The 17,451-nt window shown below is 57.3% G+C and overlaps 1 protein-coding gene across 5 annotated transcripts in view; it reads left to right on the top strand.

Annotated features, from left to right (window-relative positions):
* The first annotated feature begins 7,153 nt into the window (after positions 1–7,153).
* PLEC (plectin) overlaps positions 7,154–17,451 on the top strand; it is a 116,690-nt gene continuing 106,392 nt past the window's right edge. For 2 of the 5 annotated variants that reach the window (XM_035124578.2, XM_035124576.2), the window contains exons 1-3: positions 7,154–7,335; positions 10,103–10,143; positions 10,586–10,693. In XM_035124578.2, the coding sequence (XP_034980469.2) occupies positions 7,188–7,335; positions 10,103–10,143; positions 10,586–10,693 (297 nt within the window). In that variant the 5' untranslated portion in view covers positions 7,154–7,187. Of the gene's footprint in view, positions 7,336–10,102; positions 10,144–10,585; positions 10,694–13,362; positions 13,444–15,397; positions 15,684–17,451 lie in introns of those variants that run through there. The other 3 variants (XM_060278200.1, XM_035124579.2, XM_035124581.2) reach the window with 3 other exon arrangements.

Here is a 17,451-nt window from a genome sequence, read left to right as displayed (position 1 = left end):
CCGTGTCCGCTTCTCTGGAGCAGCAGAAAACAATCTTTCTCCCTCCTCCATATGACATCCTTTCATATATTTGAACATGGCTATCATATCACCCCTTAACCTTCTCCAGGCTAAACATACCCAGCTCCCTAAGCCGTTCACTTCAGGTTAAGTACACTTCAGGTTAAGTACGGACTCCCGGAAACCAATTGTGTTTGTAAACCGAGGTACCCCTGTAATGGGATTTGCAGGGAGGAGAAAGCCTTGCGGGAGGGGGGCCCCTGTTGCCCGCAGTGCAAAGGAAGCCTTTCCCAGGTGCTTATGAGGCACAGAAACAGCCGCTTCACACACACACACACACCCCTGCCAGCTTAGTGATGGTGTTGCAAAACAACAGCGCAGGGTGACCTGTGGCTTTTTATGGGTGTTGTGGGGAGAGGAGGGGGCCACCCCAGGTGGGCAAGGGGCATCACAAACTTGGGGGGGGGACCCTGTATGGTGGGCCAAAGCCTTCAAAATGTGCTGGTGTTTCTCTTGTGAGGAGTCGGGCCAAAGGCCTCTTGGGGGGGGCACTTCAGCTTGAGTGCAACTAGGGAGCCAGTGTGGTGTAGTGGTTAAGAGCGGTAGAGTCGTAATCTGGGGGACCGGGTTCAAGTCTCCGCTCCTCCACATGTAGCTGCTGGGTGACCCTGGGCTAGTCACACTTCTCTGAAGTCTCTCAGCCTCACTCACCTCACAGAGTGTTTGTTGTGGGGGAGGAAGGGAAAGGAGAATGTTAGCCGCTTTGAGATTCCTTTGGGTAGTCATAAAGCGGGATATCAAATCCAAACTCCTCTTCTTCTCGCCCTGCTAAAAATACTTCAGCTGCCTCTCCCTCCAATTAAATGCACGTGGGGTGTGGATAAGGGCCCCCATTTCTCCCTCCCTGTGGGGTCCTGCCCCTCCTCTTGTTCCCTGGAAGCTGCAGCCCCACCAGATCAAAGGGGCCGCTATGGGAAGGGCTGCGGTTTGGGAGCAGAAGCTGCTTTTCATGTAATGAAAAGGGTTTGTTTGAGGCAGTTTTTCCATGGCAGGCGAGGGAGCGGCCTGGAGCCTGGGTCTTAACCCTTCGCGTGCTGCAGCCCTTCAGTCAGCCAGGGGTGGTGGCACTGCTACTGGGGGGGGCGTTGAATGTGCCCCCCACCCCGTGCTGTAGCAGAAGTTGTGCCAGGGAACGTCAGGGGTGGCCCTGGCTCAATGGTGCTCTTTTGCCCCCTGCCAGGCCACTGGGTGGTGGTAGCCTTCATGGGAGGCAAAAAGCAGAGTTTAGAGCTTGGCAAAAATGTCCACTTCTGTTGCTGAATATTCAGTGCCAGGATTTTGCAACTGACACCTGATGCCTCCAGCCCCTATTTTGCCCTTGACTTGAGTATATGCACAATAAGGTACCAAACCAGTTGGGACACTTTCTCCCCACATGGCGGAAATGCTCACACCCAGTCCAGCCAGGCTTGGTCTTTTCTGGTGTGGCCTTGCAGAGCCCCATGAGGGGGCCACTTGCTCAGGGCCCCCAGAGGCCAAGCTCCCTCCTGAGCCAACTGGCAGCGGCTGGGCACTGGGGGGAGGGAGCCCCTAAGCCAATATGGTTCCACTTTCTTGCCAGGCGGCTCCACCGGCCAACTTCTTATAGGAAAAAAGGACAATGGGACCTTGTTAACGATTTGGCCTCTGATAGTGCCCCAAGTCTTGGATGGAAAGGCCTTTCCCCACCCCCACCCCAAGCACAGCATGTCCAAAACGGGGGGGGGGTGCAGCGCTCATCCTTCGCCCCAGATGAACTTGGCTCCCAGTGCCTCTGCTCCTCTGAAATGCCCCCCAACAGTGGAGTGGCTCCCCAGAATGGAACACCCAAAAGGGGACTAGCGGTTGTCTCCAGGAGCAAGGGTAGCCGCCTCCGGGAGGAAACTCCCCCCCCCGGGTGGGTTCTTAGCCTGAAAAACAAGGAGAGGCTCCTCAACCTTAAGCAGAGACGTACTTCGGCTCCCTTGTGCCCTTGGCAAACCCTCTGGGCCTGCGCCCTTGGCAGGGGCCAACCATGCCAACCCCTGGGTACACCTCTGGAGTGCAGGGGGCTCTGGGTCGTGGGCGCTGCTACCCACCAACTTAGTGGCTGCCGACTTACCCCAAGCAGGAGGGAACAGAAGGTGGGGAGCGCAACAAACTCCAGTGCAAAAGGTGGTAGAAGTGGAGGCAGCACAGTTTGGGAGAAGGAGAACCCCCCCCCGCCCCCGCTGCCCCCCTTGGGCACACTTTCAGTCCATGCCCAGCTGCTGCTCAGCTTCCACATCTCCCTGAGCTTCCTCTGCAGGGAGATCAGGCCTTTGCTACTGCGGAAATGTCCAATTCCAGCCTTCTTCATCTGCAGTCAATCTGAAGAAGTGTGCATGCACACGAAAGCTCATACCAAAATAAAAACTTAGTTGGTCTTTAAGGTGCTACTGAAGGAATTTTTTTATTTTAAGTCAAAATATAAATCAGTGACAATAATCTGCAAAGCGTTGCAGTGGAAGGGCCAGTAAAGAAATTTAAAAATTGCCTCCATTTGATTCCAATAAGCTGAAGGCCTTCTGCCATAAAAAACCCCACCAATCCTCTTGTTTTCTTTTTCTGAAAAGGGGAGGGGGTTTCCAAAGGCCCCTTGCCTCTTTCTCAGGAGGGGCTGCCTCAGCAAAGCCCTTTTGCCTCTCCTGGTCTTTGGGCCCTGGACGTGGAGGGGCAGAAAGGAGCACACCAGACCCCCGGAAAACTTCCAGGTGCGGTGGGGTCGTCCAGATGTTCCTGGACTCCTGCAGCCAGCATGCCCAATGGTCTGGGGTCACAGGACTTGCAGTCCAGCCATCGTGGTCGGGCTGAAGGCTCCCCAGTCACTGCTTGAAAGGTCTGAAAACTTGATATGGGGCCGGATGTAAATGGGGAGCAGATGCAAAGGGGGGATACGCCTTTGCAGCAATGCACACCTGTCGTTTGCGCTGGGTGGGTGGCTGGGGGCCCCTCATGACTGAAGCTTCTGGACTGCTTTATTACATGGACATCAACATCTTTGGCGATCACTCTTAGCCGAGTAAGATTGTAAGATTGTCTTCCATAAACACAGTTGTAACAATGGGTCCGTAAGTGACTGTGGAGGCCAATTCTGGATCCACAAGTCCTTCCACAGTGGGGACATAGGTTTCCAGGCGGGAGTTGATCCCGGTGTGGATTTGCCAAGCGTGCCTTCCTCTTATAGCACGTTTCTCCCTTGCGTCCTGAGTTCGAGTCTCTTCAAAGCCCAGGACACCTTTGGTAAAGGCTGTTCTCCAACTGGAGCGCTCCATGGACAGCGGAGAAGAGAAGATTAAGGGGGTGATATGATAGCCATGTTCCAATATATGAAATGATGGCATATGGAGGAGGGAGAAAGATTGTTTTCTGCTGGAGGGAATAGAATCAGTCCCTCCCTCAGTTTGGTACTCTAGCTTTTTTCAGCAGCTAGGCAGCTGCAGTGCCCACCAGGGCAGGAGAATTTCATGCCCCCCAGCCACGTGGCAGCCCCCCCTTCCCCCTCTGGCCCTTCAGCCTTTCTCCCCCACCCCTCCTTGGGAGCCCAGCAGGGTGGGGGGGGCTTCTCTCCCCAAGCAGCCAGCTGCCGCATCTAACCAGGGCTGGGTTGGGGGCTGAGCACCAGGGCTGGGTGGACCTCAAAGGAAAGGCAAATTCTTTGCAAGGATCCGAAAACAAAACCACCCATATTGTAATCTAGAGCGCCTTTGGAACACTGTGTCCAGTTCTGGGGACCTCACCTCAAAAAGGATATTGAAGAATTGGAAAAGGTTCAGAAAAGGGTAGCCAAAAACGTTCCAAGGTTTTGGAGTAGCTCCACTATGCAGAAAAGTTGCCCAACTTGAGACGTTTTAGTTTAGAGGAAAGTGGTAGAGGGGGAAGTTTCAAATTATGCCTGGCCTGGAGAAAGTGGAGGGAGACCAGATTTTCTCCCTCTCTCACAGCACTAGAACCTCGTGGGGACAGATCTGGTGGACAGATCAAAGAAAAGGACTTCTTGCTCCTGCAGGAAGGAGGCAGAGATGACCGCTGACTTAGGTGGCATTTAAAAAGCTGATTGGTATCTGTCTGTTTTGGGAAACAGCGGAGGAGGCGCCTTTGGGGGTGAAGTCAAACTGCTGGAAGGTTGCTGGGGCTGTAGAGACTGGTGCAGGAGAGACATGTTTTGTTGCAGCCGGGGCAGACAAAGGCAGATGCCAGGGGGCATTTCTTCTCTCTGCGCTCCTCCCAGCGGCCATTCCTCCTCTGGTCACTGCTTTGTCCCTAGCCAAGAGCCACAAGGGCAGTTGCAGGAGGCCTCTAAATACCGGATCCTGGGAATCACAAGGACAGGTCGACCTGTCGCACTCAGGTTCTGCTTGGAGCTTCCCAGAAGAGGCTGCGCTAGCTGGACCCACTTTGGAGGAAGACCTTTGGAGGCAAAGCGCCCCCCGCCTCCCCCCCCACAGTCCATGTAGAGACACCAACACAGCCGTGAGTGGCTGAGGCAGGGCACTTTGCAGGGCAGGCTGTGTGCCACACCCAGGCCTACCTTTCCTGCAGCAGAGGGCAGGGGCTGGTGAGCTGAGAGGGAATGGGGGCTGGGGGCCCCTCTGCCCTCTCCACACTTTGCATGTGCTGCCTGAGACTGTCCCCTCACTCTGGATCCTGGCCAGGCCACCCCTGGATCCAACAAAGCTCTGGAGGTTCTCTCCAGGCTGAAGAGAGAGGAGCTCAACAGAGCAAGGCTGCCTGTTAGTTAGTTCAGATGCCTGTTCCATTCTCCTTCCTAATTTCCCCCGAAAGACTTCTGCGTCAGCAGAGAGCTTGCATAACAGCCTCTGGTGCTGTTTTCTTCCACGGTGTGACATCCCCAGCTGAAGGTATTTCTGAAATTTTATTTACTGAAGCAATTTGTATCCCACTTTTCAGCAAAAAAAAAGAGATAAAAGGCTCCCAGAGCAGCCCCCAGAGATTGGTTAAAAAGGCAATCCTGCCCCCCCCCCCTATGCCTACAGTCTAAAAGACACAGCACAAAAGGAAAAGGGGTTGGGAGGGAGGAGAAGGCAGGCACTCGTAATTTGCTACATAATGACTCCCACTCCCAAGCAGATGAGTCTCCTGCTGTAAGGCACTTCAGAGTTCAAATCTGGGTGCTAGCAAACTCCAAGAAGATAGCCTTGCACCTCGACTCCTCTTCCTCCTAGGGTACCGTAGGTGGCACTGATGGGCTCTAGGTGGGCGGGGGGGGGGGGTAGCTCAGCTGGTGAAACTGGGCTGCCTGCTTGCGGTTGCTGCTGCTGGACTCCTCTCCCCCCCCCCCCGGGCAGCTGCTTCCAGCCAGGGGAGGGGTTGCTGCCCTCCAGCTATAGATCTTGGCCTGCCTCAGTTGTCCATGAGGAGTCCTGGCTCAGGGGTCCAATTGTCTTTGGTGAACTGGGAAGTGGTTCACGGAAGGGTGGGGGGGAGCTAATAATAATAATAATAATAATAATAATAATAATAATAATTTTATTATTTATACCTCGCCCATCTGGCTGGGTTTCCCCAGCCACTCTGGTCACCTCCCAACAGAGGACGAAAACAGAATAAAACTTCAAACATTAAACTTCTCGAAACAGGGAAGTCTTTTCTTGTGGACCCACTTTGAGCCCCCTGTACTTCTTGGGAAGCAAATAGATACAACCTGTTTAGAGAGGCTGGGTGGGGTACAAGATAATAATAATAATAATAATAATAATAATAATAATAATAATAATAGGTCTGCTGCAGAATCAAGGGCCCCAGTTTGCACTGACAAGTTGGAGCCCTCAAAAGGCGGGTGGCGAATCCTGAATGCAGAAATGTCCAGAAGGGACCTTGAGCTGAGCATTTTCCTTGACAGGCTGTTTTTCTCTATGCAGAGAGGCTGTGCTGAACTGCAGAGGAAGGGTCCCCAAACGCCACCATCTCCTTTCATGGAGGGGGGGGGGCGGCTACCAAGGATGGCTTCCAGCCCTGTTGGCCCGGCTCCGCTTCCACGGCTGGAGGCAGCCATGCTTCTGAATCCCAGTTGCGGCTGCTCTTGTGCTCAGATCCTGCGCCTGAGTTCCCGTTGATGCTTCTGGCTGGCCACTGTGAGAACAGGAGGCTGCACTCGGTGGGGTCCATTTGGCCTGATCCAGCAGGCTCTTCTGATGTTCTTATGTGCTGCCCTTCCCCTGGGGGGTGGCTCCACAGCCCCTCCTGCCTCCGGGACTTGCTTCCCGGGTCTGAGCAGGGGAAGCCACATTGGCGCAACTAGGCGCCTCCCTGGGGCCTGGGGCTGCCCTTCTTTCTGGGTGAAGGCAGAAGGGAGTACCAGAGGCAACATGAGTCAGCCCACCCTTCATTTCCAAAAAATACATGTTGCTTTAGTTTTAAAAGCTGAATCTAGAGGCAGCTGAAAAGAAAGGGAGGAGGAGGAGGATCAGAATAAATCATAGAATCACAGAACTGTAGAGCTGGAAGGGTTCCCAATGGTCATCTAGCCCAACCCCCGGCAATGCAGGAACCGCAACTAAAGCATCCCTGAAAGGTGGCCTCTCCAGCTCAAAAGGAGTACCAAATGCCTCCTTGGCACTCGGCTGGAGGCTGAAAGTCTTGCCCCGGAGGGGGCTCTGACACCCCCAGGCCCTTTCTCGGCAGAGCCCCCTGCTGGGGGCATGGGTGCAACTAGGGAAGGGGACAATAAGCCATGCTTGTAGATGAGCCAGGCCTGGGGCCAGAGACCTGCTTTCCTCGTCCTTGAAATCCCTTTGATTGACAGCACCAAGCCCTGAAGTTGGTGTCCTCCACTTCCAGGGGTGTGGGGAGGAGAAGGGGGTCCTCTGGGCCCCCTCAGGATTCCTGGCCCCGTCAGCCCTGGCAGGCCCTGTCCCCCAGAGCCCCGGACGTTCCCACTGAGGGTTAAGGGCTCGCCTTGCCCGTCTGACTCACCAGGAGCGGCCCAGCTGTGGGGAAGGAAGCAGCGGACGGGGCTGTGCACATCTGGAACCCATCTGGGCCACGGACAGGCCGGCGAGGGTTAACGGGGCCGCTGCTGCCGGCACACCCTCCTCCCTCCCTCCCTCCCCTCCCTCCCTCCCTCTCGCACCAAAGGCAGCGGCTGGCGTGGCACAGCCGGGCTGAGTATGGCCTCCCTGAGCCCGTGGGCACTGAGCGATCCTGCCTGGCTGCGAGTGGCCTGGGTGGCTTCACTGGTGCTGGGCTCCCTCGGAGTCTGGGCTCTCTTCCTGCTCTGCTCCCTGCGGGGCCGCCCGCCCCCCAGCCTCTGGGCAGGTAGGTGCCGGGGCCGCCCCTCCAGCCCCCCCCCCATGGGCAAGCAGGGCATCCTTCCCAGGCAGGGGATTCTTTCCAATGGGCTGCAGGAGGGAGGGAGATGCTCTGAGCCTGACCCCCTCCTCTCGCTTGCAGGGGGGCAGATGAAGGGGCAGAAGGAGGCAAAGGGCTGTGGGGTTTCTGTTGCAGCTTTGGAGGGGGAATTATTTAACATAATATTTGAATGGGATGCATTTATTCATCTCCCTTCAAGGAGAACTGGGGTGGGTGAGCAATATGGGGCAGACTCCTTCTGCCCTCCAGAGTATTTTGCTCCTGCAAGGCAGTTCCTGTGAGCAAGGTTCTCCTCGAGTCCTTCCTGACTCCAAAGGGTTTGGAGGCTCGACTCCTTGCACTAGTCTCACAGCATCTCAAACGTGTAGCATTGCTGTTGCGCCCATTTCACAGATGTAATAATAATAATAATAATAATAATAATAATAATAATAATAATAATAATAATTTATTATTATTATTTATACCCCACCCATCTGGCCGGGTTCCCCCAGCCACTCTGGGCGGCTTCCAACAAAACGTTAAAATACAGAAATCAAACATTAAAAGCTTCCCTAAACAGGGCTGCCTTGAGATGCCTTCTAAAGGTCTGGTAATTGTTGTTCTCTTTGACCTCTGGTGGGAGGGCGTTCCACAGGGTGGGTGCCACTACCGAGAAGGCCCTCTGCCTGGTTCCCTGTAACTTGGCTTCTCGCAGCGAGGGAACCACCAGAAGACCCTCGGCGCTGGACCTCAGTGACCGGCGTACACGGACCCCAGTGTCCGTGTATTTTGCTCCTGCAAGGCAGTTCCTGTGAGCAAGGTTCTCCTCGAGTCCTTCCTGACTCCAAAGAGCTTGGAGGCCTGACTCCTTGCACTGGTCTCACAGCATCTCAAACGTGTAGCATTGCTGTTGCGCCCATTTCGCAGATGTGTCTTAGCCACAGCCTTTCAGTGAGATGGAGCTCACCTCATTGGACCACGCTGCCGTCCCATAATGCCTCAGCCAATGCAGCGATCTTCTCCCTCCTTTGACCTTTGTCCTTCAGGAAAATAAGGGCTGTGGCTCATTCCCCTTATTTGCTGGCTTAAAGCATGCAGCTGGTTTTAAGATTATTTCCGATGAGCGAGAGGTAGAGCTGCTTCTTCTCAGGGAGGCCTCTGTGGGAACACGAGGCTGCGCCCAATGGACCTCTGGCCTGGACCGGATGCGGAAGGGCTTCTCCGAGTTCCTCTCCTCTCCTCCCCACCCCACCCCATTGCAATTTGGAAGGAATTTGGGGTTAGTTCATCCAAGGTCAAAACTTGATGTTGATGCAGAGCAACACAGAGACAGAAGGGGCACCCAAACAGCAAATGTGAGTCCATGCAAGGAAGTGTAAAGTGAGGCAGGTGAGAATTCACTTCCCAAATACTCTCATGGGCTCTGAAGGGACCAGGAACGAGACCTTGGGGTTGTGTGGGGAATAGCTCTAGGGACCCATAAGAACATCACAAGAGCCAGCTGGATCTTGTTCAGCCTCCTGTTCTCACAGATGCGAGCAGGATTCAAGCACAAGTGCTCAAGTGGGAGGGAGTTCCATAGCCTAACGGTGCACTAAAGGATTCTGAGACCAATTCATGGAGGAGAGGGCTATTGAAGGCTACTAGCAAGGGTGCTGGCAATAGGGGGCAGATGGGGCTTCAGCCCCCTCAATATTTCAAGGTAGGGGGCCACCATCCCCCGCTGCTCTCAGGCAAGCACCTGTGCTGGGCGAGGGCAGGTGGTTTGGAGGGTGATTTTTGCCTGCTGCGCCCCCTGCCATGATTGCCAGAGTATCCTGGCAGGTATGGCCCAACGGGAGGGCAGGGCATCACGCTGGTGACATCTTGCACACACAACAGCCCCCCCCCCCATGTTGGTCCCCACTCGCCTCGCCTGGCTACTAGCCACAACAGCCACGTTCTCCCTCCACCGTTGGAGGCAATGTGCCTCTGAATGCCAGTTTCTGGGAATGCCAAGTGGGGAGAGTTGCTGTTTCACTGACTCCGGTCCCCGTTGGGGGTTCTCTGTTGGGGCATCTGGTTGGCCACCGTGGGAACAGGATGATGGACTAGATGGGCCCTCTAGGCAATTTCTACTGCCCTTTATTAAATGTCAGGAGTGGTTTATGGTAAAACACAGGAGCAAACAAGGTCATGTCGGTTGTCGGTTTCAGAGATACTATTCTGGAGTAGAATCTAGAAGAGCAACCGCCTTGACCCCATTTCTGAGGCCTTCCTGAGGTGGCAGCTGATTTCCTGTGGCGTTCTGTTCCGCAGGCTGTGGCTTGCTTTGTCCGGTGGATAATCAAGTAGCACCTTGTCCCTCTCCTTTTTTCTGTGTCTGCTATTTGGGCCTCCTGCGAACTGGGCGCAGGGCAACAGCCACGAAGCCAAGACAAGGAGCCAAGGAAAGGCCCACCTGAAAGGGGTGTCAGTCCTGAGCCCCTTCCTCTTTCTACGCAGCTGGAGGAGGAAGCGTTGCTTCTGAATCTCAGGTGCTGGAAACTGCAGGGTCTGGGCTCCAATCCTGCTTCCCGCTTCTCATAATGGCAACTGCATGGCCCCTGTGAGAACAGGATGCTGGGCTTGATGAGCCACGGGCCTGATCCAGCTTCCATCCTGCCCTCTGGCTTGGAGTGGGGGGGTGTTCTCTTTTCTCTCCATTGCTGGCCTAACTCTGACCCCCCACTCTCTCCCCCCATTGCTCCAGGTCAGCAGCTGGGAGGAAGCAAGTCCCAGACCACCTCTGAGGTGAGTCCAGGCCTGGGTGTGTTTTGCGTTCCCCTAGCGGCCTCTCCTTTCGCCTGCCAGCCCCAAACCTTCCCGGAAGCATCTCAGAGTCTGCTGCTGCTACCCTGCTGTGGGGGCTGCAGGCGGGGCAGGGGGGGAGGGTCCCCCTTCACGTGATAGGGGGCAGGCAGAGAGCCCTCAAGGCCCCCATTGTCTGGGCACTTGAGAAGGGCACTCACTTCGCCTCCTCGCCATGCCAGCGAGAACAGAAGGCTCTTGGTTGTGGAAGGAGGAGGAGGAGGAGGAAGAGAAAGACAGCCACGGCAGGCTGGCACGCAGCCCCCCTGCGCCCCTTCCGGCCTCTGCCCCCCTGGGGGCACTGGAGGGCTGGGGGTGCACCTGTGCCTCAGGGCTGCTTGCAGGTCTTCCCCCAGACCTCCCTCTTTTTGTCTGCCACCCCCAGAAGCGCCGGAAGAAGAGTGCCAAGGGAAAACCTCCACCCAGTCAGAGGAAGGAGCAGGCGGCAACCTCTGGGCCAGACTCTGCGCCGCTGGCAGCAACAAGGCGGCAGGTGAGGACGATCAGGGTGTGCCTGGCTAGGTGGAAGCTAGGAGGGTGCCTCTCCCCGCTTTGCACCTGCTGCTCAGGCCCAGCTCAGCTGCCCACCCCCACCCCCTGTGGCAGCACAGGGTGATCTCTGCACCCGCCTAGCACCTGGCATGGGAGGTGCTGCTGGGCTACTGTGAGGAGCCTCTGCTGCTGCCCCCACCATGAACTCCCTAGGGTGCTTCCCCTGGCCTGATCCTTTCCCCACAGGCCAGGATCCCTGGGGTGGGCACCTGGGAGCCATGGGCCGTCAGGGGGAGGGATATTCATTTCTGCTTCCTTCCTCCTCGACTTGCTTCTTTCCCAGGAGGAGAAGGAAGAGGTGTGTTTTACGTTGATCCGGTTCAAGGGCTTCCTTTATGGTGGGCGGATCTCTTACTTGTTGCTGAATGTCATTTGCAAACCGCTTTGAACATTTGGGATGCAAAGGTTTGGGTTGCAAAGGCCTCTCCCCAGAGGCCTCTCCCACTGGCCTTCCTATTGCAAAAGATTCCATTTCTGAAGATGAGGCGTGTGATAGAGGGAGACTTGCAGGATGAGCCCTTCCAAAACCGTGTGGCAGTGCAATGGTTGGCATGTTGGGCTGGGAGCTGGGAGAGACCCGGGTTCAAATCCTCCCCACTCAGCCATGAAGCCCACCTTGGGCCTGTCACTGCCTCTCGGCTTGCTCTACCTGTTGTGCAGATTTGGGGAGGAGGGGGAGAACCATGTATATGCCACCTTGAGCTTCTGGGCGAAATAAACAAATGTGATCAATCAATCAATCAATCAATCAATCAATGGATGCATGTAGCACTTTCCCAACCTGTGCCAAGGGAGAGGGAGGCAATCCTGGTCTCTCCCAGTGAGTTTACGATCCCTGGAGAGGCAAGAGGCCGGGGGGGGGGGGACAGAATTGGGCACCAGAGCAAACCAAAGGGGTCCCCAAAATTTTCTGGACATATTTGGAAATCTACGCATCTGCCATGGATACTGCAAAATTCTCATGTCAAAGAAGAGAATCTGGTGCTTAGAATTCCCCTCCAGAAAAGCACAACAGGCAAAAATGTCTCCTAATATTCTCTAACGAATAAAACACAACTCAAAGCAAACAAACGAAGCAGGCAACTCCCGCCTAACCAAACAAATAAATGTGAAGAATCCAAAAGCCACCTTCTGTAATATTTTTTTTAAAAAAACCACCTGGGAGGGACAGAGTGGCTTGGCAGATGCCAAGGAGGATGTTTGAAGGTGCCAGGTGCCCACATGCGCCACATTCCAGGGTGGAGAAGAGGGGACCCAAGAGGCCCAGATCCTGCAAAGGCTTCTTTTTCTCCCTCACTCCTGCCTCTGAGAGACAGGCATGCAAAGAGGCTTGTTATCTGAGGGGGGCTGACGGTGAGCACAGATGCTCCCTGCTCCCCTAAGTAGTCTCTCCTGGGGGCCCCACCACAATTGTCCCATGCGCAAGCCATGCAGGTTTGGCAGCGGAGCCTGAACACTTTGACCCCCTCCTCTGGGCCTCGGCTGGGGCTGTTTGGCCAGTTGTGAAACTCTATAGGTCAATGTGCAGCGTTCCTGATGTGGATCTACACACGGGGTGGGGGGTGGGGAACCCGCTATAAACAAATCAGAAATTAGATGGTTATAACAAAAAACAAACAGCTATATAAAAACGGGTATTTAAAATTCCTGCTCTCTGGCGACATCTGGTGTTGCATGTTTATTGCGCATTCAAATTGTTGCTTCCTTACTAATGGAGCCGAGTCCCTGGAGCCACCTTGTGGCAGTGAGTGCCACAGGATGATGCCTGCCTAGGACTCATCCTTTCATGGATTCGTCTGTGGGTGCTGCCATTTCCCAACAGCCCTTCTCCGTCTGGAGCGTAGGAAGAAGGTGCCTTATACAGAGTCAGACCACTGGTCTGTCTAGTCCAGGGTTTCAAGCAGGGGGCCTGAAAGCTGCCATTGGTCTGCCTTGCTCAGTTTTGTCTGCAGAAATGGCTCTCCAGGGTCTTAGGCAGGGGACATTCCCAGCCCGACTTGGAGACAATAGAATCACAGAACCGTAGGTGGAAGGCACCCAAGGGTCATCTAGTCCAACCCCCCACAATGTAGGTGAGATGCTGTTGGGGATTGAACCTGGGACCTTTTGTCTGCCGCTTCCCTGGGTGCTATTGCCCACCCCTGCCCCTCCTAATAGCCCCTCCCTGGCTCCTTCCCTCCGCTTGAATCTTCTGCCCCCCCCTGCTCTGGGGTCCCTCCTTTTAAGCAGACCTTGGATAGCCATCTGCCAGGGATGCTTCTGTTGCGATTCCTGCCTTGCAGGGGGTTGGACTAGATGACCGCCGGGGGTCCCGTCCAGCTCTACCCTTCTCTGGTTCTATGAAACAAGGTCCGCCAGGAAGCCTTGCTGAGCGCCTGCCCCAGGGCCGTGGGTGGGGCAGCCTGCTGTGGCTCCGGACAGCCTGGCCTTGTTCTCTGTGCCAGATTGACAAGGCACCACGCGGGTGGGTGGGCAGGCAGAGGAGGAGGACGCCTCTCCTCCCCTCCCCTCCTCCTCCCCTGCTGTCCCTTGCCATTTAAGCCTGGGCTGCTTGCTGTGCTCGGCAAGACCCACGCTGCCCACGGAGAGCCACTTGGGGGCCCTGGCTCCATCCTGGGGGTTCGCATGCAGCCGACCTTCGCCCGCCTCTGCCTGGCGTCCTCGTCCTGCTGCTGCTGCTTCAGGAGGCCTGTAGGTAGTGCATTGGGGGCTGTGAGTGGGGGGAGCTGTGGGTGCCATATTCTTCAAGTGTAGTGGGCTCCTCTGCTCCCAGGGCCAGCATCAGAAAGAAGGCCCCTGCCGGCCTCTGGGCTTCCCAGCCCTTAGAAGGGCCACGCTAAGGAAGGGGCGTAGCTAGCTGAGTGGCAGAACATCTGCCTGGCATGCAGGACGACCCAGGTCCAACCCCCACCACCACCCGTGGCATCTCCAGGTAGGACTAGGATAAAGTGCCTGCTTCCCAGACCTCTGCCCATCTCTAGGCTTCAGGGCTTGCTGTTATGGCCTGAGGGACTCCCTGCCACCTGCTTGTGGAGTGCCCATGAAGGACAGTAGCACAGCATGGACCAGCAACTCCCTTTCGTTTTGGGCATCCCCTCCACCAAGAAGGGAAGGGGCCACTTTGCAGAGAACCCCCCGCTCCCCGGCCTGCGTGGCATATTGTGTCTCCGGGGGTGAATCGGGCTTTGGAAAACACAAGTGTCACTGGCAGGGTGGTTTCCCCCCCCCAAAAAAAAATCTCCCCATGTTACCCATGAAGAACAGAGTCAAGCGGACGGTCTCACCGTCTCTCCAACCTGCAGAAAGTTGGCGCTGGAGGAGAGGAGAGGCGAGGCGAGGCTCCGTTTTGAGCCTTGCTGGGGGGACAGAGACCAGCGGCGGCTTCTTGGCTTCGCCAGAGCTACTCTCTCCTGGGTGGGGCTCGGAGTTTCCTTGGGCTTGTGGGGAACGAGGGTGGGGCTCCCAGCTGCCTGCAGTCTCCGCCTGGCGGAAGGAGAGCGGGAGATTTGGGGTGTGTTTGTATGCCCCGCTTGGCCCCCGGCCCGAACAACCTCTCCCCGTCCCCAGACCCCAGGCAGGCTTCCCATCAAGCAGAGGAGCAACTCCACAGTTCCTCGATTTCAGAACTGGGCATAGCAGCTGGGGGGGGGGGTCCTCTGCCCCCAGCCCCCTGGTGGGAGGGCAGGCAAAAGGGGAATCCGGAATTGGACAGCAGGAAGGCCGGGGGGAGGGGCTTGCGTGCTTACCTGGGGTGGGAGCGGTGGTTGGGGTGATATGAGTGGGGCTCCCCAAGGGCAGAGGAAGTGGGGGGCGCAACCCCCAACTTCATTTTATTTTCGGTGGCCCACCCTCAGGGTTGCCGTTACTTTCCGTTAACCACATCCTCAAGCGGGATGAACAGGGGCTGAAGGTGGGGGGGGGAGGGGGCTCTAGATATTCCCCTCCTCCATCCCGTTTAAGTGCGCGCTCTTGTCGTTTAGTTGTTTAGTCGTGCCCGACTCTTCGTGACCCCATGGACCATAGCACGCCAGGCACTCCTGTCTTCAAGTGCGCGCTCTATTTATTCGTTTTATTTTCCCGTGGAAGGCGACATTGCCCCGGGTTTGTGTGTTCAGACTGAGGCCCCGGATATCCCGGTGCTTATGGGTCAGACCAGCCGAGGTCAGAGAGCTGCCCTTGCCTGGCAGAGATGCAAGCTTCCTGCTCGTTTCTGCAGAATTCCTTGCCTCCCCCTTGCTTGCCCCACCCTGGGAGAGATGGATGGGGGTCCCAGTGAGGAGGCCTGCGGGGCTCGCCCAGTGTCCCCCCCTGCCAGCAGGATAATTGCCCCCCTGGGGTGGGCAGGCGAGGAGGGTGCCCTGCTTGGAGGGAGGGAAGGAGCGCTGCTGTGCCCTCCTGCTTGGCAGGCCCAGGCGTGGGTCAGGCTGCCAGGGCCCTCTGGGTTTGTGAGGTTGGGCTCCGTCCATTGTCCGGGTCTGAATGGGCTCTGTTTTGCTGCCAGCCTGTGCCCTGGTTAATAATTCAGCCGGCCCGGCCGCTCGGCGCTGGGCGGGTGCGGAGGCGAGATAGACACTCGCTGGCTCTGTCGCGCGCGCACACGCATGCACACACACACACGCACACACACCCGCACACCCTGCAGGAGCTGCAGTGCTCAGCAGAGCAGGAGGAGGAGCCTGCGCTGCAAAAAAACGGCTGCATGTTGCTAAGGCGAGCCCAACTTATCGCTGCCGGCTCTTCTGCCGGGCTCCTGGTGACGCCTGCCAGGCGCTGAGCCCCCGCCAGGATCGCCCCTTCCCCATGCCGCCTGCCGCCTGCCAGCTGCTCCCTGCTGCCCATGCCCTGCCAGCTCTCCTGGCTGCCTTGGCAAGGTAGGCAGACATGCTTCGTGGGCAGGAGAGGGGCAGGACGCACCCGCGCACCCGGAGACGGTGAGTGGTCGTGGGGTGGGGGTGTCTGCTTGCTTGCTTGCCTGCCTGCCTTCCTAAGATGCGGCAGGAGAGTGCCAGGCTCAGGGCAGGGCCGAGGGATGCCAGGATGTTGCCTCCCCTGGCCGGCTTCTTCTTCTTCTGCTGCTGCTTCCACTATGCCCTGCCTGTGGGTGTTGGGGGGACTGGAGGTGGTCTGGCCTGGCCTGGCCTGCAGCAGATGCCTCCAGAGAGCATACCGTAGTGGGGCAGAGCTGGGCGCCCCCTGCAGACTCAGGGCCCTCCTGTGTGGGCAAAGCAGAGGAGGAGAGAAGCCATGGGGTGCTGTGCCTTCTCCAGGCAGGCAGAGCCCCTTGGGCAGAGGGAGGGTGCTGCTGTTCGGCTAGGGCACCCTGGACACCCGCCCCCACCCTGCAGTTTCTTCCCAGGCCTCAGGGGGTGCTGGAGTTGGGGGGTGGGGAGAAGAAGGTGGAGAAGCCAGGCCCCCAGGGGCAGGAACCGGTTCGGGGAGCTGGGCCTGGGCTGTGGCCTGCTGGGCTGGTTCCATCCTGGCCCTGAGGCCAAGCAGTCCAGCTGGGACCTGGAGCCTCCTACTCACAGCCAGCCAGCCTTCCTGCCTTCCTTCAGTCCTTCTCTAGGGCAGCGGGCAGCTTCTTGCGACCCAGAGAAAGGGTGAGTGGGGCTGTGGGATCCACAGGGGAAAGGTTGGCTGAGCCCTTTGGGGAGAGAGGCATTTTGGGCACAGAGAAGCCCCTGTGCAGGAGGGGATGCGGGGCGGGGGCGGGGGGGTGCCTCCTGATTTCATCTGGGCTTGTGTCCCCCCCCCCTCCAGCTTCCTATTGGTGCCCAGGAAGCTGTGTCCATGGCAACCACGAAGTGCCAAGTAGCAGGCAGAGCTGGTACTGTCACTTCAGCCCCCCCCCACCCCACCCCCCTGGAGGATCACCCCCACTTCCTGGCAGAGGCAGGCTGACGTCAGGCTCTCCAGTGCAAGAGGCAATTGGGGGCGGAGGGGGGGTGCACCTGAGAGGGGGCTGCATTCTGTGCCAGGGTGGGAAGGAAGGAATGAAGGGGGTCTCTGGGGCCTGGAATTGGCTGCTGAGATGAAGACAGCAGGCAGCAGAGTCTCTCAGGGTCCCGAGGGCTGGCCTTGCTTAGCCACGCTTTCCCTGGAATGGGGGGTGGGTGGGCTCCAGGTCTCCATGCCTCCCCCCCTCTCCACCAGGACATGGGGGCGCCTCTTGGGCTCCTGGCGACAGAAGGAGCTCCCTTGGGCACAGAGTCAGGCCACAACTGGCCCCGCACTGACGGGCAGCAGCAGTGGACCCACCGGGGGGGGGGTTCAGGGTCTTTCCCCCACCCTGACCTGGAAGGGATGTCATTGAGGGTGCTCCAGCCCTGAGCCAGGGGCCTCTGCCCATCTCTCTGCCAGGTCCTGCCTGTGCCCCTTCATTGGGCCCAAATGGAACCCGGCTGGCGGTAGCTGTCCTCCGGGGACCTGTGTGCCCCCTTCCCCAGAGCAGGGGGTGAGTCAGCATGGAGGAAGTGTGGCCTGCCGAGGGGAGAGGCATGTGGGGCTGGACTCCTAGCTCTGGTGGGGCAGGTGGTGGAGAGCAAAGTGCTCCTGCGGCAGCCAGAGTTTGGGTCCCCCAGGGGCTGTCTAGTCTAACCCCTGGCTGTGTGGCAGGACCATAGAGGCACACACACACACACACACACACACACACACACACACACAGAGAGAGAGAGAGAGAGAGAGAGAGAGAGGCCA

This window comes from Zootoca vivipara, chromosome 8 (genome assembly GCF_963506605.1).
Source record: "Zootoca vivipara chromosome 8, rZooViv1.1, whole genome shotgun sequence".
In the NCBI taxonomy this organism is placed as follows: Eukaryota; Metazoa; Chordata; class Lepidosauria; order Squamata; family Lacertidae; genus Zootoca; species Zootoca vivipara.
Note: the sequence above shows the minus strand (reverse complement) of the source record. Positions and strands in the feature narration are given on the sequence as shown.